The sequence below is a fragment of the Anolis sagrei genome, chromosome 2 (assembly GCF_037176765.1).
Source record: "Anolis sagrei isolate rAnoSag1 chromosome 2, rAnoSag1.mat, whole genome shotgun sequence".
Lineage (NCBI taxonomy): Eukaryota > Metazoa > Chordata > Lepidosauria > Squamata > Dactyloidae > Anolis > Anolis sagrei.
In genome coordinates, this window is record NC_090022.1 from 24,864,993 (window position 1) to 24,889,207 (window position 24,215).

A 24,215-nucleotide genomic window follows, 5' to 3' on the forward strand; every position below is an offset into this window, starting at 1 on the left:
ACCAGTCCTAATGTGTGCCAGTTACTTATAGTCTAATACATTTGTAATAATAATAACAGCAGCAGCAGGATTGAAGAGAAACAACTGTAAAAGCTGACACAATATAAGGATTTAAAAATCAAACTGCAAAGACTCTGGCACAAGCCAGTCAAGGTAGTCCCAGGTGCAGTGCCTAAAATTTTTGGCCTGTACGGAAGTTTGAGCAGTCTTTAGTATTTCCCTTTTTTGGTATGGGGATATAAGTTGATTTTTTCCAGTCTGATGGCCATTCTTGTGTTTTCCATATTTGCTGGCATATGACATGCATCACCTTGACAGCATCCTCTTTCAAGATTTGAAACAGTTCAGCTGGGATCCTGTCGTCTCCTGCTGCCTTGTAAATAAATACATATCCCGCTTTTATTTCCATTGTGACCCAAAGGACCTCTTGCAGAGCCTTCCCAGCTGTGGTTCGTGACCCATTCATGTTTCGGCTGAAGTGATGCAAGTCTAAAAAGTGTGTTTACCACTTGGAAAGCTCTGACCTATTGCAGACTGTAAAAGGCGAAAGAGTCAGTCTGTTCAGTTAGCTCTCTAAGCTCATGGGTGGTGCATGCAATTGATGAAGGGAACAATGAATGTCCACATTTAAGTAGTATCTTTTGCCCGCTAGAGGGCTCTGGGTTTTCCTACAAGAACATAAAAAAAACTGATGTATTCCCTCTTTGTCTGGACAGCAAGCGGTTTCATCCATTTTCCGGGTTAAACAGAGATGGTTGGTGGTGGTGCTGTGATGCAGTGATGCTTCCTCTCCATCAATTGAACTATGATGCAGTGATGCTTCCTCTCCGTCAATTGCAGGGAGGAAATAGTTTTTGTTGTACTGTCAGGATTTCCTCTGCCTAAAGGAAAGACTGTATCCATCAGGGACCAGCACCTAGGTATGCTGCTGTGTTAAAAAGCTCTGGAGCACAAGGCTAAAGCTGGGCCAGGGAGGGAGAAACTATCTTCTGCTTTATTCTGGAGGTAGGTGCAAATCCCTTTCCTCCCCAAATATTAGCTAATGGCAGAAAAGGGAGGAAAACTGAAAGCCAAAGATTGGACCAGCAAGGAACAAAGGATGGAGAGAAAGCGAAGTCTGCGGATCTTTGCAGCAATGATTACACTATGTAACACAATTTTTGTTCCTGGATTATACATGTCATTTCCTAATTGGTTCTAATCATGGAAAAAAGTGTATTAAACTGCAAAAATTTAGCACATTTTTCTTTGGTTTTTCAATGAATATCTCATCGAGCCTCAACCAATTCAACACGGTTTGTGGCAACCACAAAAAGCGAAGATTCTGGAGTACAACAATACTTTCAAAGTAAGTACAACGCAATGAAATGGAAATAATACTTTCAAACCAGGAACGTATTTTTTTTCAAATTTTGTTACATAGTGTAATCTTTGGGAGAAAATATGGGAAAGAGATGATTTCACAGGAATGGTTATACTTGAGAATTGTCAATAGATTTTTGCTTGCTTTTTTAACCAGAAAAGAATAGTGAGGGGAAAATATTTAACATCCCTGGCAATGATCAGTCATTATTATTTTGTTGTACCCTGTTTTTTCTCTCCACAAAGGAGATTCACGCTTTAACGGACTTTGATCTGCATCCTTTTTCTCCCTGTTGTTCCTTTTGAATTAAAAGAAACAGAAGGAGTGGGAAGAGAGGTAGAGTCAGCTCTCCTTCTGTCTTGGGATTTTAAAAAAGGCATTTTCAAGGACTAGGTTCCAATCCATAGATTCTGCCATCCACTGCTTGGAATTCTTATTTTTTTTAAATTCCAAAAAGCAAAACTTTTGACATTTTATATAAGAATCTCCATTTTAGAAGTAAAAGTTTCCCCTAACACTAAGTCTAGTCGTGTCTGACTCTGGGGGTTGGTGCTCATCTCCATTTCTAAGCTGAAGAGCCGGCGTTATTCGTAGACACCTCCAAGGTCATGTGGCCAGCCTAACTGCTTGGAGCGTCATTACCTTCCCGCCGGAGCGGTACCTATTGATCTACTCACATTTGCATGTTTTTGAACTGCTAGTTTGGGTCTAACAGCAGGAGCTCACCCCGTTCCCCGGATTCAAACCGCTCAGCAGTTTAACCCACTATGCTACCAGGGGTTCCTTAGTCTCCATTTTACTACACCCTTATAAAATAATGGGACTTGAACATCCATGGATTTTGGTATCCTTTGGAAGAGCCAGGACAAAACCCAGCAGGTACCAGAGGCCCATAGATACAGATGAACGTTTACATCACCAGATTTTTCATTATTATCATGACACACACAATTTTGTGCATAGTACCGTTTTGCTGCTTTATATTCTAAGTACACTGGAATTTAAGTTTTGTTCTTTTTATTCCACTGACTAAAATTAATACAATTTGACAACACATTAATTGCTATGACTCATTGCTTTGGGATCATGGGACTTCAATTTTATAAAGTCTTTAGCCTCTTCTGGTAAATAATTCTGGTGCCTCACCAAACTGCAACTCCCAGGATTTCATTGCACTGAGCCATGGCAGTTAAAGTGGTGTCAAACTGCATTAATTCCACAGCGTAGGTGTACCCCTTGTCTATATTATTCTTAGATTTGTTTTTTACTGCTTTGTTAGTTTTCTTCCAGCTTATGGGAAATAAAATGTATTTACGTCCTTTTCTTTTCATTTCCCTTCTTCTCCTGTAAGAGGTTGCATTTCCTTTCCTCTGAGAATGGCTCTTCCCAAGAAGCTGTTTTCAAGAGATGGTGCAAAAGAAAATGGGCATTTTAGTCCCATTGTTCAATTGGGTGTCTGGTCTAAAACGGAATGGCCTCCCTCAGCCTCAGGTGACACCCCAGAAACCTGTCTCCCTGTGAAGGAAGAACAGACAGACATCTGTACAGACATTGATATGGACTACATCACCCTGCTCAAAGACAGAGAAGAAAGCAACAGACAGAGCTTTCGTTCAGATAGCGTTCCTTTGGAAGAAACTCCCCGACAGACTCTATTCCGGTTAATGGAAGCAGCCCACCGGTGGTTACAACCTGAGAACCGGACCAAGGGGGAGATTGTGGACATGGTGGTCTTGGAGCAATTTCTACACGTGCTTCCTTTGAGAATGCAGTCCTGGGTGAGAGCCAGGAAACCAAGCAGCAGTGAGGAGGCAGCTCAGCTGGCACAGACCTACCTGGGACACCAGGTATAACACAGTCTTACATCAAAAGGATTTTTGTCTTGATGTTTAGGCCTGTTCCTGAGATTATTTGGTGTGCTGATACAGAAAACTGCATCACCTCTAGATTCTTAGATACGATGGTAATAATAATAATAATAATAATAATAATAATAATAATAATAATAATCGGTGCTGACAAAATTACCACCTGACAGCTAAAGAAGGCCACCTTACTGGGATCTGCACACATTATTCACCCATACATCACACAGTCCTAGAAACTTGGGAAGTGTCCAACGTCTGATCCAATACAACAGCCAGCTGAGTGATCTTGTCTGCTGTGGACTAATCTTGTTGTGTTTCAAATAATAATAATAATAATAATAATAATAATTTTATTGCTTATTCACCTCTCCTCATGGCTCGAGGCGGGTTACGGCATTTAAAAACACTCTGTAAAATACACATATTAAAACCTGTTTCCAAACAATACATATTAAAATACACAAACCAAAAATTTGACATGTTTCTTGGGTAGGCCTTGTATCTTAAATTCCAACAGCTGATCTAGCTGTTGGAGCGCTTCCAGCAAGTCATTCCACAGTCGTGGAGCAATTGACCAATGAAAAGGTCTTCTAGCTGGTGGTTCTGACAGGCTGGAGCAGATGTCCCCCAGAAGACCTCAGTATTTGGGGCAGATTGTATGAGAGAGGGCGATCCTGAAGGTAACCTGGACCCAAACCACGTAGGGCTGTAAAACCAATGCCTTGTACTTTGCCCAGAAACTAATTGGAAGCCAGAGGAGTGACTTTAGGATAAATGCAATATATTCACTCCTGGATGTTTCTGTAACCAATTTGGCTGCCATATTTTGAACCAACTGGAGTTCCTGAACTTGATACAAAGGCAGCCCAATGTAAAGCTCGTTGCAGAAGGCCATCAAGGGTCCTAATCTGGGGATGGAGATGTGTCAACCAGTTCTGAATGGGGTTACACTCTCCCTGAAAGACTGTCCGCATCTTGGGAATGCTCCTGGATCCATCTCTCCAGATGTCAACCCAGGTACATGCGACGGTCAGGAGTGCTTACTACCAGCTTCGGCTGATCCGCCAGCTGCGTCCCTATTTTATTTATTTATCGTGTCATCCGCAACCAGAACATTGTATTACATTTCTAACAGAACAAAACAAACAGATAGATAAAAAAAACCCCACAAATTTTGCAAACTTGGTAGCTGATTAAATGTCCTTTGACCAGTATCTGGCCACTTGGAGTGCCTCTGGTGTTGCCGCAAGAAGGTCCTCCATCGTGCATGTGGCAGGGCTAAGGTTGCATTGCAGCAGGTGGTCAGTGGTTTGCTCTTTTCCACACTCGCATGTCCCTATCACCATAGTGTTATTCAACCATATGCTTAGTAGTAATAAAAATAGTGGCCAAAGTCAGATGCATTGACATCCTTTTCCACTTTGCTTCTCACCATCTTCTAGTGGCCCGTGGCGTTTCAGGATATGGCTGTATATTTCACACGAGAGGAGTGGGAGCTTTTGGAGGAGGATCAAAGAGCTTTATATTACAGTGTGATGCAGGAGAATTCTGAGAATGTGGCCTCATTGGGTAAGGATCCTTTTTTCCCCATTAGGACAAATTTACATGCCCTGTTGAACCCTTGGCAGTGGTGGGAAGTTTTAGGCAGCCTGTGTTGAATTAAAGTATTTTGGAAACTGCACAAGATGGCTTTAAGGCCATTTCTGCCCCCTCATCCAAAGCATATACAGCCAAATTCAGTAAGCTAGAAATAATCAATAGCGGATTGGGATGGGAAAGGTCTGGAAAGTGCAGTAAAGAGCAGACATGGGCAAACTTCAGCCCTCCAGGTGTTTTGGATTTTGACTCCTACAATTCCTAACATGTGGAGGGTCAACATTGGCCCATATCTGGTATAGAAGCATCCTATGCTTCTTCAGGGTTGATCAATAGCCCTGTAGAATGAACACCACTTTAACTGTCATGGCTCAATGGTATGGGATCCCAGGATTTGTAATTTTACAATGTCTTTAGCTTTCACTGCCAAAGAATGATGATACCATACCAAACTACACCTGCCAGGATTCTGTAACAGTGAGCCATCTTGGATATTGGGAGAGGAAATCAGGAATGGGTGGCCATCTTGAAGAACATTCTTTTTCAAAATCTGTTTTTTTATCCTGTTAGAAATTGAGCCCTTGACTTGTACCAGTAATCCTGGACCAAAACAAAAACACAGGTCATACAAAGCTGGTTTCAAACTCAAGGTTGTGGAAAGAGCAGAAGAAAGCAATAACAGTATTGCATGTAAGGAATTCTGTGTTGATGAAAAACAAGTGGAGGAGCAATGGCCAATCTCGATAAAATAGTGAAGAGAGAGGCATTACACTGTCAACAAAGATCCACATAGTTAAAGCAATGGTATTCCCCGTAGTCATCTACGGATGCGAGAGCTGGACCAAAAGGAAGACTGAGTGAAGGAAGATAGACACCTTTGAACTTTGGTGCTGGAGGAAAATCCTGAGAGTGCCTTGGACTGCAAGAAGATCCAACCAGTCTATACTCCAGAAAATAAAGCCCAGCTGCTCACTGGAGGGAAGAATATTAGAGGCAAAGATGAAGTACTTTGGCCACATAATGAGAAGACAAGAAAGCTTCGAGAAGATAATGATACTGGGAAAATGGAAGGAAAATGGAAGAGGGGCCGACCAAGGACAAGATGGATGGATGGCATCCTTGAAATGATCGGCTTGACCTTGAAGAAGCTAGGGGTGGTGATGGCCGACAGGGAGCTCTGGCATGGGCTGGTCCATGAGGTCACAAAGAGTCGGAAGTGACTGAACAAATAAACAACAAGAAGTAGGGAATTCTGTGTTGATGAAAAACAAGTGAGGGAGTGGCGGAAAATGAAAGCTGTCTTGGAAAAGATTCCAAAGTCAATAAAAGCTCATATAGGGCTCTAGAGACTGAATTGCATAACTGGGTTATGGAATATTGTCAAAATGGTTACTATGTAACACGCATAGGAATTTGCTTACATGCCCTTCAGATGGCTAAAGATGACCAATTTAATGCACCAGGCATTAAAGTTTTGTTGCGTCAGCAGGATGATATACACACTTCATGAACAGGTTTGCCCTATGTTTGTGGCAAAGAACAAAAATTGCCAAGAGATCATGATGGAAAAGTGATGTCATTCCATTCATTCATCATACAACAAAGAAGGATCCATAACTATAACCTAGGAGATATTGGGAATATGGATAAAACACCTATGACCTTTGATCTTCCAAGCAACAGAACTGTGGCAAGTTTGGGAGACAAAACTATTTTCCTCAGAACCATGGGAAATGGAAAAAAAAAACATTTCACAGTCATTCTGTCATGTTTGGCTAATGGAACTAAGCTGCTGCCTGTCATTATTTTTAAAAGAAAGACCTTTCCTAAAAAGGTAAAATTCCCACCACGAATTATAGTGCTTGCACATGTTAAAAGTTGGATGGTTGAAGACGGAACAAAAAAATGGATGGAAGAGATCTGGAATGGACAATCACGAGCAGCCTTAAAGAAAAAACTACAATTGCTAGTTTGGGATATGTTTAGAGCCCACACATCAGATAATATTTAAAAAATTGGCAAAAACTTCTCAAGGTACTTTGGCCGTTATTCCAGGTGGTTTTACATCTGTATTGCAGCCCCTAGATGTGTGTTTAAATAAACTTTTCAAAGACCGTGTACGAAAGGTGTGGCATAAATGTATATCATCTGGTCAAGCCCAAGTGTCAAAAGTTGGAAATCTGATGAAACTCCATAGAACCGATAGCCGAGTGGGTTCATGATGCATGGGGGGAAATTCCAGAGAACATGGCCTTCAAGAAATGTGGCATTAGTATACGAGGGGATTGGGATTCCAGAGCCTGGAGAGCCTGGGAGAGCAGGAAAATGAGGAGATTTTAGATCAGGATTTTGTCTGTTAGACAGTGCTTGAAAGTGAAACTATTTCAGAGTCCAGCAGACATGGAGATACAGTGAATGGTGGAGATGACTTTTTGCTTAAAGTAACTCCCGATAAAGGCCTGGAAGACTGAAGTAGCTCACCTGAGTGAGCAGGTGTATTCAACAGGGGTATCAGGCTCAGGAAATTCAAAAGACTTTGTGAGAAAGAAGCGCAGAGAAAGTTTCACAACCCAGAAAGTCAAGGTCAAAGAATGCCTTCATGTTTTGCAGCCCTTAAATTAGAGAGTGTCTCTTTGAGAATTCAGATCAGGCAACGCTGTGCAATAGTATGGATATCAAGTCCTGTTTCCAGATCATGTTTTTAGTCTAAGTTCTTGGGAGTTTTGATTCATGTTTTAAAAAGCCTTGGTTTTGGATTCATGCTCATGTTTTGATTCTTGTTTTTCTGGATTCATATTTATGTTTTGATTCTCGTTTCCTTGGATTATGCTCATGTTATGATTCTTGTTTTCCTGTATCTTTTGGATTATTTGGGTTACTGCCTTTGACATGTTTTATTCCTCACCAGCTTGGTTGGGATTTTTTACTTATTGACTGTCATCCATTCAGTCTTGTTTACATGAGCTTTTTCAAAAAGCATTTGAAAGCTCCTTCTCCTTTCTGTACTTTCTTGTGACCCAGAATCACAACTTCCAGAACAAGAGAACCAGAGCGACTGGGAATATGACATTGTGATCCAGATGGGGCAAGAAGAAAATATTATGGAATCAAAGGAGGAAGAGAACCCAGAGGATTTTTCTGCAGGTAAAATTATGTTTTGGATCAGTTCTGTTGGAATGACACTGTCAGCAAAGATCCAATGGAATAGAATGCTTTCAGTGTCAGACTAAGATACTGGGAGACAGGATGATCAGAATGAAAACTGGAGAGGGCTTCTGTATCTTTAATGGCTATGAGCAAGAGCAGATTTCAGTGGATATTTCTCTTGCTATCCAATCAGGTAACAAACAATAACTGATGAATTTTTTTCTTCTGTATAACTATTAAAGCTACAGAAGTTGTCTCCAGTCTCTCTTGCTCAGTAGGAATTATGGGAGTTGAAGTCCAAAACACCTTAAGGGCCAAAATTTGCTTATGCCTGATCTAGGCACTTCCAGTTAACATTTTCTGTGTTCTTCTAGGTCATTTTTTGGAAAGTATGGAGGTGAAGAAGAAGCCTCAGAAAGAAGAAGTTACAGCTGAGCCTATACAATATTGGAATGGCTTCTTTGATCCCAACTTGAACAAAACCACTGAGATCAAATCTGTAAGACAAACAGAGCTCTTGCTACCAGAGCAGACACAAGACTGTGCAGCTCCCGGAAGCGTGAAAAGAATGGAAATCTCCATGTCAAAAAGAAATTACACCTGCTCTGAGTGTGGGAAAAGTTTTGATCGAAGTTCAAACCTCATTAAACACCGGCGGACCCACACTGGAGAGAAGCCATATCCATGTGCTGAATGTGGGAAGTGCTTTGACCAACAATCCAACTTGAATGTTCATTTGCGAGTCCACACAGGAGAGAAGCCATACGTCTGTCCAGATTGTGGCAAGAGATTTAGCATTAAATCTCACTTGCATGGACACTATAGGACCCACACTGGAGAGAAGCCCTATGAATGTGGGGACTGTGGGAAGCAATTCCGGGTGAAATCTTGCTTGAATAAACATCAAAGGATCCACGCAGAGGAGACTGAGCTGTCCAAAGTATTTGAGATCCAAGCGGTTGAACTTCAGGCAAGAATACCAGTCGTGACACAGGAATATGTAGCACCCCAAAAAAGAAACTGCATTAAAATTAACAGAGATATGTCCCAAACGGAAATCCTTAAGTCAGAAAGGAATTACATTTGTTCTGAGTGTGGCAAACGTTTTGATCGGCGTTCAAACCTAGTTAAACACTACCGGATCCACACTGGAGAGAAGCCATATTCATGTGCCGAATGTGGGAAACGCTTTGACCAGCAGTCCAACCTCAACGTCCATTTCCGAGTCCATACAGGAGAGAAGCCATATGGCTGCCCAGATTGTGGGAAAAGATTCAGCATAAAATCTCATTTACATGGACACTACAGGATCCACACAGGAGAGAAACCCTATGAATGTGGGGGCTGTAGGAAGAGATTTCGCGTGAAGTCTTGCCTGAATAAACACCAGAGGATCCACGCAGGGGAAAAATCCTATAAATGCCTTGTCTGTGAGAAAACGTTCACCTGTAGTTCCCACCTTATTAAACACCGCGTGGCTCACTCGGGAGAGAAAAACTACATGTGCTCTGATTGTGGGAAGAAGGTTTTCAACAACTCCGATCTTCACAAAGGTGACAGAATCCGTACTCGAGACCCTTTGTGTCGGCCCCTTCTCTGAGAAAAGAGTCCATCATTTTTCTCGGGGAAACTAACATAAAGGAAGCCATATGGAAAAAGTCCTTATGGATGCATTGATAGCAGAAAAAGTTTTAGAGAGGACTCTGAGCAGAACATATACCACAAAATCCACACGATGTGGCATTCCAGTGATGTATTTTGTCATTGTAAGGATGCAGATATCCACAGTCAAAGCAGCTTTGGTTCCTGTGGAAAGGAAAGATAGAAAATAAATAAATCAAAATGCCCCATTCATACTGCCTCTCTTGCTATTACTATTTTGTATCAAGGCCTCTGCAAAATGACCCCCAACTTATTTAAGGGTTTTTGCAAATATCATAATTTTGGCCCCAAAACCTGCCCTCAACCTATACATGAGGTTAACTTATACATGAGTTAATACAGTATGTATCCTTAACATTTTAGGGTTGCCTATAAGTGCTTCCAATAAAAGACTTGCATAAGAAAAGTCTTGCATAAGAAAAATGCTACAGAAAATCCAGAAAAAATGGCGACTACTATCAAGAAATCAGATGAAAACTAGGACTTGGAAAGGCACCTATGAAGGAACTAAATGAGATCATGAAATCTAAAGATATTTATTTATTTATTTATTTATTTATTAGTACACTTGTATACCGCTAATATCTCAGCCTAAATCGGCGACTCATTGCGGTTTACAACATTTAAAAACGACAATATTCAGATTAAAAATATAAAACACAAGTACATATACAATACACAGTATTGGGCCACCAATACAGACCAAAGCATCTCTTAATTAAAATCATAATCCAATTTCGTTGTCTGTGATTGCCAGTCCATGATCAGAAACATCGTCGCACCGGATTAGCCGAATGCCTGTTCAAACATCCATGTCTTCAGTTTTTTCCGAAATACTATCAGCGAGGAGGCTGATCTTATCTCTACAGGGAGGGCATTCCAAAGCCGCGTGGCCACCACAGAAAAGGCCCTGTCTCTCGTTCCCGCCAGCCGCACCTGTGAAGCAGGTGGGATGGAGAGTAGGGCCTCTCCCGAAGATCTTAGGGTCCTGGTGGGCTGATAGGCCGAGATACGTTCGGATAGATATGTTGGGTCAGAACCGTTTAGGGCTTTAAAGGCCAATGCCAGCACTTTGAATTGGGCCCGGTAGCTAATCGGCAGCCAGTGGAGCTGGTACAGCAGGGGAGTTGTATGCTCCCTGCGCCCTGCTCCTGTTAGTACCATGGCTGCCGCCCGTTGGACTAGTTGGAGCTTCCGAGCCGTCTTCAAAGGCAACCCCACGTAGAGAGCGTTGCAGTAGTCAAGGCGGGATGTAACCAGAGTGTGGACTACCATGGCCAAGTCAGACTTCCCAAGGTACGGTCGCAGTTGGCGCACGAGTCATAACTGTGCGAATGCTCCCCTGGTCACCGCCGAAACCTGGGGGTCCAGGCTCAGCGATGAGTCCAGGATCACACCCAAACTGCGAACCTGTGTCTTCAGGGGGAGTGCGACCCCGTCCAACACAGGCTGTAACCCTATACCCTGTTCGGCCCTGCGACTGACCAGGAGTACCTCTGTCTTGTCTGGATTCAATTTCAATTTGTTCGCCCCCATCCAGACCGTCACTGCGGCCAAGCACCGGTTCAGGACCTCGACAGCCTCCATAGTAGCAGGTGGGAAGGAGTGACAGAGTTGGACATCATCTGCGTACAGATGACATCGCACTCCGAAACTCCGGATGATCTCGCCCAGCGGCTTCATGTAGATGTTAAACAACATGGGAGACAGTATTGAACCCTGAGGAACCCCACAAAACAAAGGTTGTGGGGTAGAACAGGAGTCCCCCAGTAACACCTTCTGAGACCGACCCTCGAGGAATGACCGGAGCCACTGCAGAGCAGTACCTCCAAGACCCATCCCGCGAGGCGTCCCAGAAGGATACCGTGGTCGACGGTATCGAAGGCCGCTGAGAGGTCGAGCAGCACCAACAGGGACACACTCCCCCTGTCGAGCTCCCGACGGAGATCATCCACTAAGGCGACCAAGGCTGTATATCATTGATTACTAAAATTAAGATTGTCCAGGCCATAATATTTCCAATTTCTGTGCATATCTGTGAATACTGGACAGTATCAGATAAGAAGATAATCAACTGAGCTGAAATGTGCTAGAGAAAAGTTCTACAAATATGGTGAATACCTAAGATAACTAAACCTCACAACCTCCAAGGATGCTTGCCACAAATGCAGGCAAAATGTCAGGAGAGAATGCTTTTAGAACATGGCCAGACAGCTTAAAAAACCTACAACAACCCGGTGATTCCAGCCATGAAAGCCTTCTACAATACATTAAACTGAGACTGTTGTACTTTGGCCGTATCTGGGTTTTTTGTTTGTTTGTTTGTTTTTTGTGTGTCAGGAGCAACTTGAGAAACTGCAAGTCGCTTCTGATGTGAGAGAATTGGCAGTCTGCAAGGATGTTGCCTAGGGAAACGCCCAGATGTTTTACCATCCTGTGGGAGACTTCTCTCATGTCCCCGTATGAGAAGCTAGAGTTGTCAAAAGATAGCTCACCCCACTCCCCAATTCGAACCGCCGACCTTTCGGTCAGCAGTCCTGCCAGCACAAAGGTTTAACCCATTGCGCCACTGGGGGCCATATCGTGAGCAGGCATAACTCACTAGAAGAGACAATAAGGTAAGGTAGAATGCAGTAGGAAAAGAGGAAGACCACCTTCCTGATGGGGAAAGATAATCAAGGAAACCACAGTCCCGAGTTTGCAAGACAGAGGTTGAGAAAACTTCCCATAGGTAGATAAACAATTTCAATTCCATTTGAGTTCCCAGTTTTGATAACAGCCTGATTAGAATTAAAATAAGAGTGATTTTTCACTTGACACTGATATTTGGATTTCTTCTCTACCACTCAAAACTTTTGTGGGAATGGAAGCAAGAAAAAATATTGGAGGAGCAGTATTATTATAACAATCATTATATAAATAATATAATATAATATAATATTTTTTTAAAAAAATCAGGCCCTCTGGCTTTTTTCTTTTTCTCCATGTACCAATGAGGAGATGGGATGTCTAAGGTGAATCTACAATGTAGAAGCAGCATACTTTGACTCCACTTTAATTGCTATGGCTCAATGCTATGAAATCATGGGAATCCTAGTTTGGTGAGGCACCAGCACTAATTGGTAGAAAGGCGAAAAATCTTGTAAAATTACAATTCTTATGATTTCATAACATCGAGCCATGGCAAATAAAACTGTCCACATATACGAGGGTTGAATGAAAAGTAATGCCTCCAACTTCGTAACTCCTCAACAGATGGCAGTATTGGTATGTGGCAGGTACTGGTTTGTTCAGTAGACTCTCCTCTACAGTTCAATTTTGGTGGGAAGCCTTAGCATCGAATGGTTGTGTTATTAAAGTGCGAAGTATGGAACGCTGTGCAGATGGTTGGTCAATGCGACTTAAGCAATGTTAGTCATTGAATTCTTGACAACAGAAGGTGTTACCCCAAATGAGATTCATCAGAGAATGCAAGCTGTTTATAGTTATTGTGTTGATGTGAGTACTGTGTGTCATTGGAGGAGTAAGTTTAAATATGTTGAGGTGGGAACATGTGACTTGCCTGACAAACAAAGAGTTGGACGTCCTGTTGCAACAGCCACTGAGTTTCACAAGCAAAAGTTTGACAGATTGATTCAGGATGATCGTCGTTTCACTCAGAGAGAAATTTCAAGCATAATCGGCATTTCACAAGAACGTATGGGTCACATTATTGCTTTGCTGGGCTATTGGAAGATCTGTGCACGATGAGTTGCGGAAACAGAGTGTCAACATTTCCGTGACGGCTTCAGAAAACTTGTTCATTGTTGGCAGAAATGTATTCAATTGTCTGGTGATTATGTGGAAAAGTGAATAGTGGTAATTAAAAAGCACATTATAAGGATTGTTTCTGCATTTGATTTATTAAAATATTCCCATCTAAACCCAAGTAACGAAGGTGGAGGCATTACTTTTCATTCAACCCTCGAAGGTAGGAGGAACAGCTCCCAAGAGTAGGTTATGAAGTTTGACTGCTGACTTTCCAGGTCCTATTGTGACATCTCAAGTCTGGTGTAACTTGACTGGATAGCTATTGTTCCCTCCAACCAATCAAAAGGCAAAGAGCTGGTTCCTCATTTGAATATGAACCAGTATATAATAGCAAACCCAATGAGACCATGGAGGCATTCATCACAAAGACATTCAGAGGAATATAGGCACAGCAGACAGAAACAATGGATGTCACCCAAAATGGGAATATTATGCTGGCTCCGAAGAGAATGACAAAAAGCCAGAAGAAGAGGCAGCGGAGAAGGCGGAAACAGAGGAGCATGGCAATCCGTCAAGCGCAGAATGCAAACTTCCCACCCAAGACATTTGCACCTGAGGTGGTGCCACCTCCTTTCCTGTGCCAAGAAAAGGCATCCCTGCCAATCAAGGAGAATGAAAATGCCACCTCTGCACAAGGCGGTGTCCCCACAACCCAAGATGGGGAGCAACAGCATTTCCTCAGCAATTCCATGTCTTCACAAGCCACCGTGGACATCCAGATGTCCCCAGATATTGTGTGGCTTTGCAGGCCACCCATAGCAAGATGTCCACACCAGCAAAGTACATTCACCAACTATTTGTGGCCACAACTGTGTGTCCCCAGCAACACAGTGATCTCACCAACCATTTGTATCAGGATGGGAAGCAATCTCTGCACTCTCATTACCAATGACCTTCGGTACGAAGTAAATGAGATGATGCCCAGGCAACTGATCCCGTGCTTGATTAATAATGACCAGAATGCCTTTCCCTTTTAGAAGAGCCACGCTCCCTTTCTTCCCAACCGGGTCTCTAGAGGGAAGAAAAAAAAAGAGAAGCCTGAGAAAAATCCCATCTTTGACATGACGGAAGATCTTTCGTTGCCATCTGAAGGTCCAAGAAGCCCAACACTTTTAAAAGAAATGAACTCCAGATAACAATGATCAAGGGGCGAAGTAGATATTTATTAGGAAGCATCTTGAAAAGAACATCTGCCCAAAGAAGCATCTGGTTTTCACAAAGAACAAAAGTTTGCTTGTCTTATCAAATGTTGGATTTCCAATTTATCTCAGACTGCACACGAGAGATTTTCTTTCAAAGCATCTAATTATTATCTAACCAATAAAGTGGGATTTTATGCTCAATTTGTTCATGTTTGTACATTATTGGTGCTTTCATGCATAGTGGCTTTTGTAATGATGGTTTATGGTTCTCCTAGATCTGTGGTTCCCAATCGTCGTTCCTCCACCATTTTTGGACTTCAGCTCCTAGAATTCCTGACTTCTGGGAGTTGAAGTCAGAAACACCTGTCCTCAGACATAGCTGGGTAACTTAGACTCTCCAGATTATTTCAGCTGGAGAATAATAATAATAATAATAATAATAATAATAATAATCGTTATTTAATACCCCGCCACCATCTCCCCAATGAGGACTCAGGGCAGCTTACAAGAGGCCAAGCCCAACAGCATATTACAATAAAGTAAAACCAAAACACAATAACAACACAGTAAAATACATCTATATAAATAAAAATGTAATGTTCGTTTGTGGGATTAACAGAATTCAAAAACCACTGGGTGAATTGACACCAAATTTGGACACAAGACACCTAACAACCCAATGTATGTCCTTCACTCCAAAAAAATTATTTCGTCATTTGGGAGTTGTAGTTACTGGGATTAATAGTTCACCTACAATCAAAGAGCATTCTGAACTCCACCAACGATAGAATTGAACCAAACTTGGCACACAGTTCTCCCATGACCAACAGAAAATACTGGAAGGGTTTGGTGGGCAGTGTCTTTTGGTTTTGGAGTTGTAGTTCACCTACATCCAGATCACTATGGACTCAAACAATGATGGGTCTGGACCAAACTCTACACGAAGACTCAATATGCCCAAATGTGAAGACTGGTGGAGTTTGGGGAACATAGAATCTTGATATTTGGGAGTTGTAGTTGCTGGGATTTATAGTTCACCAACAATCACAGAGCATTCTGAACCCCACCAATGATAAAATTGGGCCAAACCACCCACACAGAACCACAGTAAAATAACATAACAATGAACGGGCTGCATGTGCAAGATAAAAACTAAGTCACTAAAATACTAAAATCAGGATGAGATAGGGATGGAGCAGATTGTTTGTGGGGGAGAAACACATAAAGGAACGGGGCCATAAATATAGACCGTCATAGAGGTGGGGAAATATACTCTGGGGACAAAAACTGTTGAGGGGGAGCAGCTGTGTATGATAATATGGCTACTCTCCAAAAGTGCATCAGAAAAACCAGGTTTTGAGATCCCTCTTGAAAATTTCTAAGTTGGGGGCCTTCCTAATCTCACTGGACAATGAGTTCCAGAATCAGGAAGCCACAGAGGAGAAGGCTCTCTCCCTTGTACTTACAAGACGAGCCTGTGATAATGGCAAGGGCGAAAGGAGAGCCTCCCCCGAGGATCTAAGAGCTCGGGCTGGTTCATGGAGAGAACCAAATTCAATGTCTAAAGCACTCTAAGGGCCAAAACCCAATTGATAAATGGAATCAAAAAATGCCAGCATATTTTGTTTGTGATCTGGTATGCTTTAGGAGTGGCAGCTTAATTTTTTTGGAATACTAAAAAGTAAAGAACAACTAAAAGAGGCCGTCATGTGGAAGGAGCCTTGGCGACATGAATTACCTCAATGAACTGAACTCCAAGACAACTAGATTCAACCTATGGCCTGAGCTCTTTGTTCCTGCTCCAGATTATGGTGGATTGCAACTCCTAGTATTTCTCCCCATGTTGGCCAAGACTGATGGAGGTTACAATTCAACAACATCTGGAAGCCCACACATTCCCCATCATTTTCTATTGCCTTCTGCTATATCAGTGTTTCTCAACCTTCTTAATGCCTGACCCTTAACACAGTTCCTCATGTTGTGGTGATCCCCAACCATTAAACTATTTCTGTTACTACTTCATAACTGCAATTTTGCTACTGTTATGAATCGCAATGTAAATATCCGATATGCAGGATGTGTTTTCATTCACTGGACCAAGTTTGGCACAAATATACAATACACCCAAATTTTAATACTGGTGGGATTGGGGGGGGGGTTGATTTTACCATTTGGGAGTTGTAGTTATTTATTATTTATTTATTTACAGTATTTGTATACCGCTTTTCTCACCCCGAGGGCGACTCAAAGCGGTTTACACATAAGTAATGGCAAAATTCAAGGCCAGTACAAAACTCAATCCCAGAAGTTGCTGGGATTTATAGTTCACCTACAATCAAAGAGCATTATGAACTCCACCAACGATGGAATTCAACCAGTCTTGGCACACAGAATTCCCATGACCAAGAGAAAATAATAGAAGGGTTTGGTGGGTATTGGCCTTGAGTTTTGGAGTTGTAGTTCACCTACATCCAGAGAGCACTGTGGAATCAAACAATGATAGAGCTGGACCAAACTTGGCACGAATAATAATGTGCCCAAATGTGAACACTGGTGGAGTTTGGGGAGAATAGATTTGTCATTTGGGAGTTGTAGTTGCTGGGATTTATAGTTCACTTACAATTAAAGAGCATTCTGAACCCCACTAATGGTAGAACTGAGCCAAACTTCCCGCACAGAACCCCATAACCAACAGAAAATAGTGATAGTCTTTGGCGACCCCTCTGACACCCCCTCGCAACCCCCTCAGGGGTCCCGACCCCCAGGGTGATAAACACTGTTCTATATCCTTATTTTGTGTCAAAGCATTCCAGGTGGCAAATGCATACATGAGGAGTATGCTGTGAACACAAGACTGCAAAGTGCAGCACCAGACCACAGATCCATTTGTTCCTCCAGGGCAGGTCTGCACAACCTGTATTTGGGGCTCCAACTCCCAGAAGCCCTAGTCAGCTTGTCCAATGGACAGGAATTCGGGAAACTGAAGTCCCAAACACTTGGAGGGCCACAGATTGTACATACCTGCTCTAGGATCCCCTCAGACTTTGCTCTTCAAGATCACAGGAAAAGGTCCTCCCCAACAATGCCACCTGAAAGCTTCTATGCCAAATTCCTTAGGAGGCATGCAAAGGAGTAACAACAATGAGCTTTGACTGTGGTGACTGGTTCAAATTGAGATACAGCGGTATATAAGCAAAGTAAATAAATAAATAAATAAATAAATCACAACTAAGAAAAGGAAGAAGAGGGTAATGGTTTATTTTGGGCATTTTTGTGGTGTTTAAGTGTCAACCACAATGGTTGTTTCAGGAGAACATGTAACTGTTTCAGAGTCCTGCAAAAGAGAGGGTCGTAATATTCTAAATGTATGCTGGTTTTATGGGAATTTCTAAATTGAGAAATTGCTACATCATAGTTTTTTTAGAACTTGCTTTAATGTTTTTATTTTGTAATATACAGTTAAGATTTCTTTGTCTTCTAGTGGGGTTCAAGTCTTTTAATGACTTTCAAAACACTTTACTCTATCCAAAAACACTAAAAGAAATCACACTGGAATATCAATGTCTGCAATTAATCAAAACTGAGTAACAAACTAGTTGATAAAAAATATTATTTATTATTGAGTTGTAGGTTTTTTCGGGCCTTCGACAAGACATTTTTATTATTATTTAGAACATTTGTATCCTGTCCTATTCTCGACCTCTGAAGAGGGACTGAGGGCAGCTTCCAACAATATAAAAACACCAATAAAATACATAATTACATAAAATGATAATAAATATACATTTAAAAACAGTTCACCAGCTTTAAAACATTCTCTAAATCAGTCCAAAATATTATATTTAATATTGAATTTGAGAGAGAAATGTGTGTGGCATAACATTTTTATTGTGTTTTCTGAATTCAGCATCATTAAATATATTTAAAATAGCTACAATATTAGGAAAAGCTTTTTAATCACAAGTCTATGAATTAATTTATCATAGTATCTGGCCAAAATTAATTTATCATAGGCCAATTTCCACATCCCTATGTTCATAGTAGTCTGGTTTAAATTTAAATTAACTGACTCTTATTGGACACAGAAGTTGTGATTCCCAAACTACAGGTTAATCTTAGTATTGAATGTCTGCCATTGTGTTTATTTTTCTGGAAACCGCCCTGAATCCGGGTTGTAAATAACGTATTAATGTTATATTATTATTAAAAGTGGAAGGACAAAAATTATCTACAAAGTAAATTTATTTATTTAATGTATTGTCGAAGGCTTTCATGGCCGGAATCACTGGGTTGTTGTAGGTTTTTCCGGGCTATATGACCATGTTCTGGAGGCAATTTTTCTCCTGACGTTTCGCCTGCATCTATGGCAAGCATCCTCAGAGGTAGTGAGGTCTGTTGGAAGTAGGAAAAATGGGTTTATATATCTGTGGACTGACCAGGGTGAGACAAAGGACTTTTGTCTGCTGGGGCTAGCTGTGAATTATTTATTTATTTTATTTACAGTATTTCTATACTGCTTTTCTCACCCCTAGGGTAAAATGTGTGGCCACTTTGGATTCTGCATAGGGCAAGAACAACATTTTTTATTGATTAGCCAGTTGGCCTAATCAGAAACAGACAGTAAAAACACAACAAACACTTTGGATTCTGCATAGGAGAAGTGATAGGATATAAATCAAACACATTTTTAAAATAAATAATATTGCAGCAAATACCACTCAAATAAATATTAGATTACAAAATACTTTTAAAAAACCTTTTTTTTGCTTTTTCCTCTCATTTTACTCTTCCTACCAATGGGCCAGTGAGTAGCTCTGATGTCACAATCAGGAATACAAACACATTATGAGGTCCTGGTTGGCTGTCCAGGGGCTACTATTGCATCCCAAGTGAGTGGCAATCTGATTGGCTGGCCATTGTACTCTCCAGCCAATCAAAAGGCAAAGAGCTGGGCTCTCATTTGAATACTGGCCACTATATAAGAGCAGAGTTAGTGAGTCCAGTGAGATTCATTGCAAAGAAGTTCAGGGGATCACAGGCGCAGAAGAGAGAAAAAATGGCTGGTGCTCACAGAGGCAAGAAGAGGCAGTCTCAGAAAAAAATCAAGCAGAAGCAGAAGCCACAAAAAAAGCAGCCACGGAGGAAGGGATCTGCCAACCAATCTCCTTCCAAGAACTATGTGCCTAAAATGCTTCAAAACCTATGCCATGGGAAAGGACCCAGGCCAAGGGCCAAGGGCAATGAAAAAGCCTTCTTTACACAACGCTGTTTCGTCGCAACCCAAGACGGGCAGCAGCAATGTTTCCTCAGTAACTACATGTCTTCAGAAGCTATGACAGGCTCTGCCAGCGGCAGCATGACTCCGGCCATCATGTGGCCTTGCAAGCAAGCCACGACTAAATGGCCAGTGACCATGTACCCCCAGCAGTCCGCCCCCATGACCAGCGGCGGTCAGTGGCAAGACGGACAGCAGCGTTGCATCATCAGAAACGCGATGCCCTCACCCGGCGTCTCTGGAAGGATGGGCGGCACCCTCGGCACCATCACCACCAAGGATGGCCACTACGAAGTGAACGAGATCGTGTCCAGGCAAATCATGCCATGCGTGTACACCAGGGACCCAAGAACATCTCCTTATTAGAAGAGCCACACTCCCTTTCTCCCAAAACTGGCTGAGGAAACATCTCAAGAGGGGAGAAAGAAGAGGAGGAGGAGAAGCCAGCCTGAAAAGAAAAAATCCCATCTTCTCCTGATGGAAGATCTTTCATTGGCACTTGAGGATCCAAGAAACACAACACTCTTTAAGAAAATGAACTCACCGGCTCACGGCAGTCGGTTTTGGGTCCACGGAAAAGAAGTCTCTAGTTTTCATCCTGTATCACCAAATGTATTTCCAACCATCACAAGCTGCACATGAGATATTTTCCTGCAGGAGAAGACAAAACCACTTAGTAGATATCAAACCAATAAAGTGGGATTTTACGATCAATATGTTTGTTTTTGTGCTGTTGCTTTTTTGTTTACTTATTTATTGTGTTGTCAAAAGCTTTCATGGTGGGAATCACTGGGTTGGTTTGAGTCTGTTGAACTCTATGCCTTACTTATTTACTTTATTTTTATCCTACCTTTTATATAGGGACTCAAGGTGGCCAGAAATATACCTATAAAACAATGCAAATAAATTAAAACAGGGCTTTCCAAGCGTTTCCCGCCTTGAGGAGAGGTGGGTAAGAAATAAAATTAGTATTGTTATTGATACTTTTTAGACATGCATTTCATAACCCAATAATAATAATAATAATAATAATAATAATAATAAGAAGAAGAAGAAGAAGAAGGCGGCGGCTCTGGCATAAACCAGTACAGGTGGTCCCAGTGGTCATCAGCATACTGGGTGCCGTGCCAAAAGAAAGATCTCAGCCGGGATTTGGAAATAATAAACATTGACTAAATCACGATCTGCCAACTGCAAAAGGCCACCTTATTTGGATCTGCGCACATCATTCAAAAATACATCACACAGTCCTAGATGCTTGGGAAGTGTTCAACTTGTGATTTTGTGATACGAAATCCAGCATATAGATCTCGTTTGCTGTGACATACTATTTTTTGTATCAGTAAAATAATAATAATTTTATTTCTTACCCTCCTCTCCTTGTGGCTCAAGGCAGGTTACAAAATATTTAAATCACATAAACATCATAAATATTCCACAAATGAACATATTAAAAATATTTCTATAAAATACATATTAAAATACACACAACAAGGATTAAACACAGGACACAAGGTTAAAATTCATGCTTAAAACTGGCTGGGTAATTCTGTTTTATTAGCAAGTCAAAGGTTAAAGCAGCCCCTTTTGAGTGATATGAATATAGACATAAATTGTAATAACGAAATGTATGAGGGCACAACAGATAATAATATAATAATAATAATAATAATAATAATAATATAATAAAACTTTATTTATACCCTGCTACCATCTCCCCAAGGGACTCGGTGCAGCTTACATGAGGCCGAGCCCAAAGTACATCAACAGTAAAAGCAATAGGAAAACAATACAACAGTTAAAGTAAATCTCAGAAACAAAAGTAAACAGTAAACAGTAACAATAACAACAAGCATTTAAAACCTATGGCTGGGCCAAATGTAATAATTTTAAATTTAAAAAATAATGCTGGGCATGGACAAGGTAGGATATAACTGGGATAGAGTTTTCACGTAGAGATGGGGCGCGCAGACAATCCTAAATCTGTGATAAAGTGCATTTAGGGACATATTGCTGAGGGTATTTCCTTACTCTGGGAAGGCGCACTGGAACAACCACGTTTTCAGGCTCCTCCTAAAGACTACCAGAGTTGGGGCATGTCTGATGTCCTTGGGGAGCGAGTTCCAGAGTCGAGGGGCCACCACCGAGAAGGCCCTCTCCCTCGTCCCCACCAATCATACCTGCGATACAGGTGGGAGCGCAAGCAGGGCCTCTCCAGATGATCGAAGATATCGTGTGGGTTCGTTTACAGAAATGCGGTCATGCATTTAGGTGGCAGATCTCATGAAAACTATGATTTATATTTTTAAAAATATATCATAGACTCAGGGACGTTCATCTGACACACTGCAGATAACACACCAATGTATTGCAACACAATTTGGAAAGCCCTGTGTGTGTGTGTATAATTAAAGCATATTAAAACCATTAAATATTAAAAATATCCCCATTAAAAATCCCAATCTCCTTGCCTTTGAAATCCCAACCCTCATCAGTTTATAAATGCTTGATGGCGGATAAATGTTTTTATCTGGGGACAAAAGGCCAAACAGAGAGGCCCATCCTGCTTTAATAATACACTTAATTTAATGCACTAAGTATTTATATTCTACTCTGTCTCCCTAAGGAGACTCAGAGAGGATTACAGTATACACATATATAGCCAAACATTCAATGCCTTTTATACACAAAGGCAAAGGTTTCCCTTTCCATCTCCAGCGTCTGGAGGCGATGCTCAACTCTGGCCATGGAGAAGTGCTCTTGTTCCATTTTTCCATACTGAGGAGCCTGTTGTCCATAGATCATAGAATCAAAGAGTTGGAAGAGACCTCATCCAGTCCAACCCCCTGCCAAGAAGCAGGAAAATCCCATTCAAAGCACCCCCGACAGACGGCCATCCAGCCTCTATTTAAAAGCCTCCAAAGAAGGAGCCTCCACCACACCCTGGGGCAGAGAGTTCCACTGCTGAACAGTTCTCACAGTCAGGAAGTTCTTCCTAATGTTCAGGTGGAATCTCCTTTCTTGTAGTTTGATGCCATTGTTCCATGTCCTAGTCTCCAGGGCAGCAGAAAACAAGCTTTCTCCCTCCTCCCTATGACTTCCTCTCACATATTTATACATGGTTATCATGTCTCTTCTCAGCCTTCTCTTCTTCAGGCTAAACATGCCCAACTCTTTAAGCGGTTCCTCATAGGGCTTGTTCTCTAGATCCTTGATCATTTTAGTTGCCCCCTGGTTGTGTTGCCAGAATGGCTTCACGGGTGCCTTTTACCTTCCCGCCAAAGCAGTACCTGTTTATCTACTCACATTACATGTTTCCGAACTGCTAGGTTGGCAGAAGTTAGGGTTAACAGCGAGAGCTCATCCTGACATGTGACTTCGAACTGCCAATGTCTCTTCTGTAAAATCCAAAATCATACCCGTAAATAAAGAACAACTTTCAAAAACAGGGGAACTGTTTTTGCTACCCCTCTATTCTGCTTTGGTTCGACCACACCTGGAATATTGTGTCCAATTCTGGGTACCACAATTCAAGAGAGATATTGACAAGCTGGAATGTGTCCAGAGGAGGGTGACTAAAATGAGCAAGGGTCTGGAGAACAAGCCCTATGAGGAGCGGCTTAAGGACCTGGGCATGTTTAGCCTGAAGAAGAGAAGGCTGAGAGGAGATATGATAGCCATGTATAAATATGTGAGAGGAAGCCACAGGGAGGAGGGAGCAAGCTTGTTTTCTGCTTCCCTGGAGACTAGGACGCAGAACAATGGCTTCAAACTACAAGAGAGGAGATTCCATCTGAACATAAGGAAGAACTTCCTGACTGTGAGAGCCGTTCAACAGTGGAACTCTCTGCCCTAGAGTGTGATGGAGGCTCCTTCTTTGGAAGCTTTTAAACAGAGGCTGGATGGCCATCTGTCAGGGGTGATTTGAATGCAATATTCCTGCTTCTTGGCAGGGGGTTGGACTGGATGGCCCATGAGGTCTCTTCCAACTCTTTGATTCTATGAACTCCAGACAAGAAACAATCAGGGACAGCTAATCACCTCTCAACAAAGGATTACCCCAGGCAATAAGAAGCCAGGCTTTGAAGCTGCAAGGCCATTCAATGCTAATCAAGATGGCCAATTGGCAACATTCATACTTGCCTCAAACAGACAAGAGTTCTTTCTCTCACCCTGGACAATCCACAGATATATAAACCCCACTTGCCTAGTTTCCAACAGACCTCACAATCTCTAGGGATACCTGCCATAGATGTGGGCAAAACGTCAGGAGAGAATGCTTCTGGAACATGGCCATACAAACCGAAAAAACTTACAGCAACCCAGTGATTCCGGCCAGGAAAGCCTTCAAG

At 41.9% G+C, this 24,215-nt stretch overlaps 1 protein-coding gene and 1 long non-coding RNA gene across 3 annotated transcripts; one reads left to right on the top strand and one right to left on the bottom strand.

Annotated features, from left to right (window-relative positions):
* The first annotated feature begins 696 nt into the window (after positions 1 to 696).
* On the top strand, positions 697 to 10,190 carry LOC132765098 (zinc finger protein 436-like). Of its 2 annotated transcripts, XM_060759276.2 has the most exons (5): positions 698 to 1,005; positions 2,715 to 3,210; positions 4,674 to 4,800; positions 7,849 to 7,971; positions 8,349 to 10,190. In XM_060759276.2, exons 2-5 carry the CDS (start codon positions 2,740 to 2,742, stop codon positions 9,572 to 9,574), a joined length of 1,947 nt encoding a protein of 648 aa, XP_060615259.2. In that variant the 5' UTR covers positions 698 to 1,005; positions 2,715 to 2,739; the 3' UTR covers positions 9,575 to 10,190. The 2 variants fall into 2 exon arrangements, with proteins under 2 accessions (XP_060615261.2, XP_060615259.2); XM_060759278.2 differs by lacking the exon at positions 7,849 to 7,971 and having other exon boundaries at positions 697 to 1,005.
* LOC137096023 (uncharacterized) lies at positions 9,721 to 23,208 on the bottom strand. Its single transcript, XR_010909135.1, has 3 exons — positions 23,170 to 23,208; positions 20,408 to 20,514; positions 9,721 to 9,780 (listed from the first exon to the last, which is right to left on the bottom strand). It is a non-coding gene; the product is annotated as an uncharacterized lncRNA (long non-coding RNA).
* Positions 23,209 to 24,215: the final 1,007 nt, after the last annotated feature.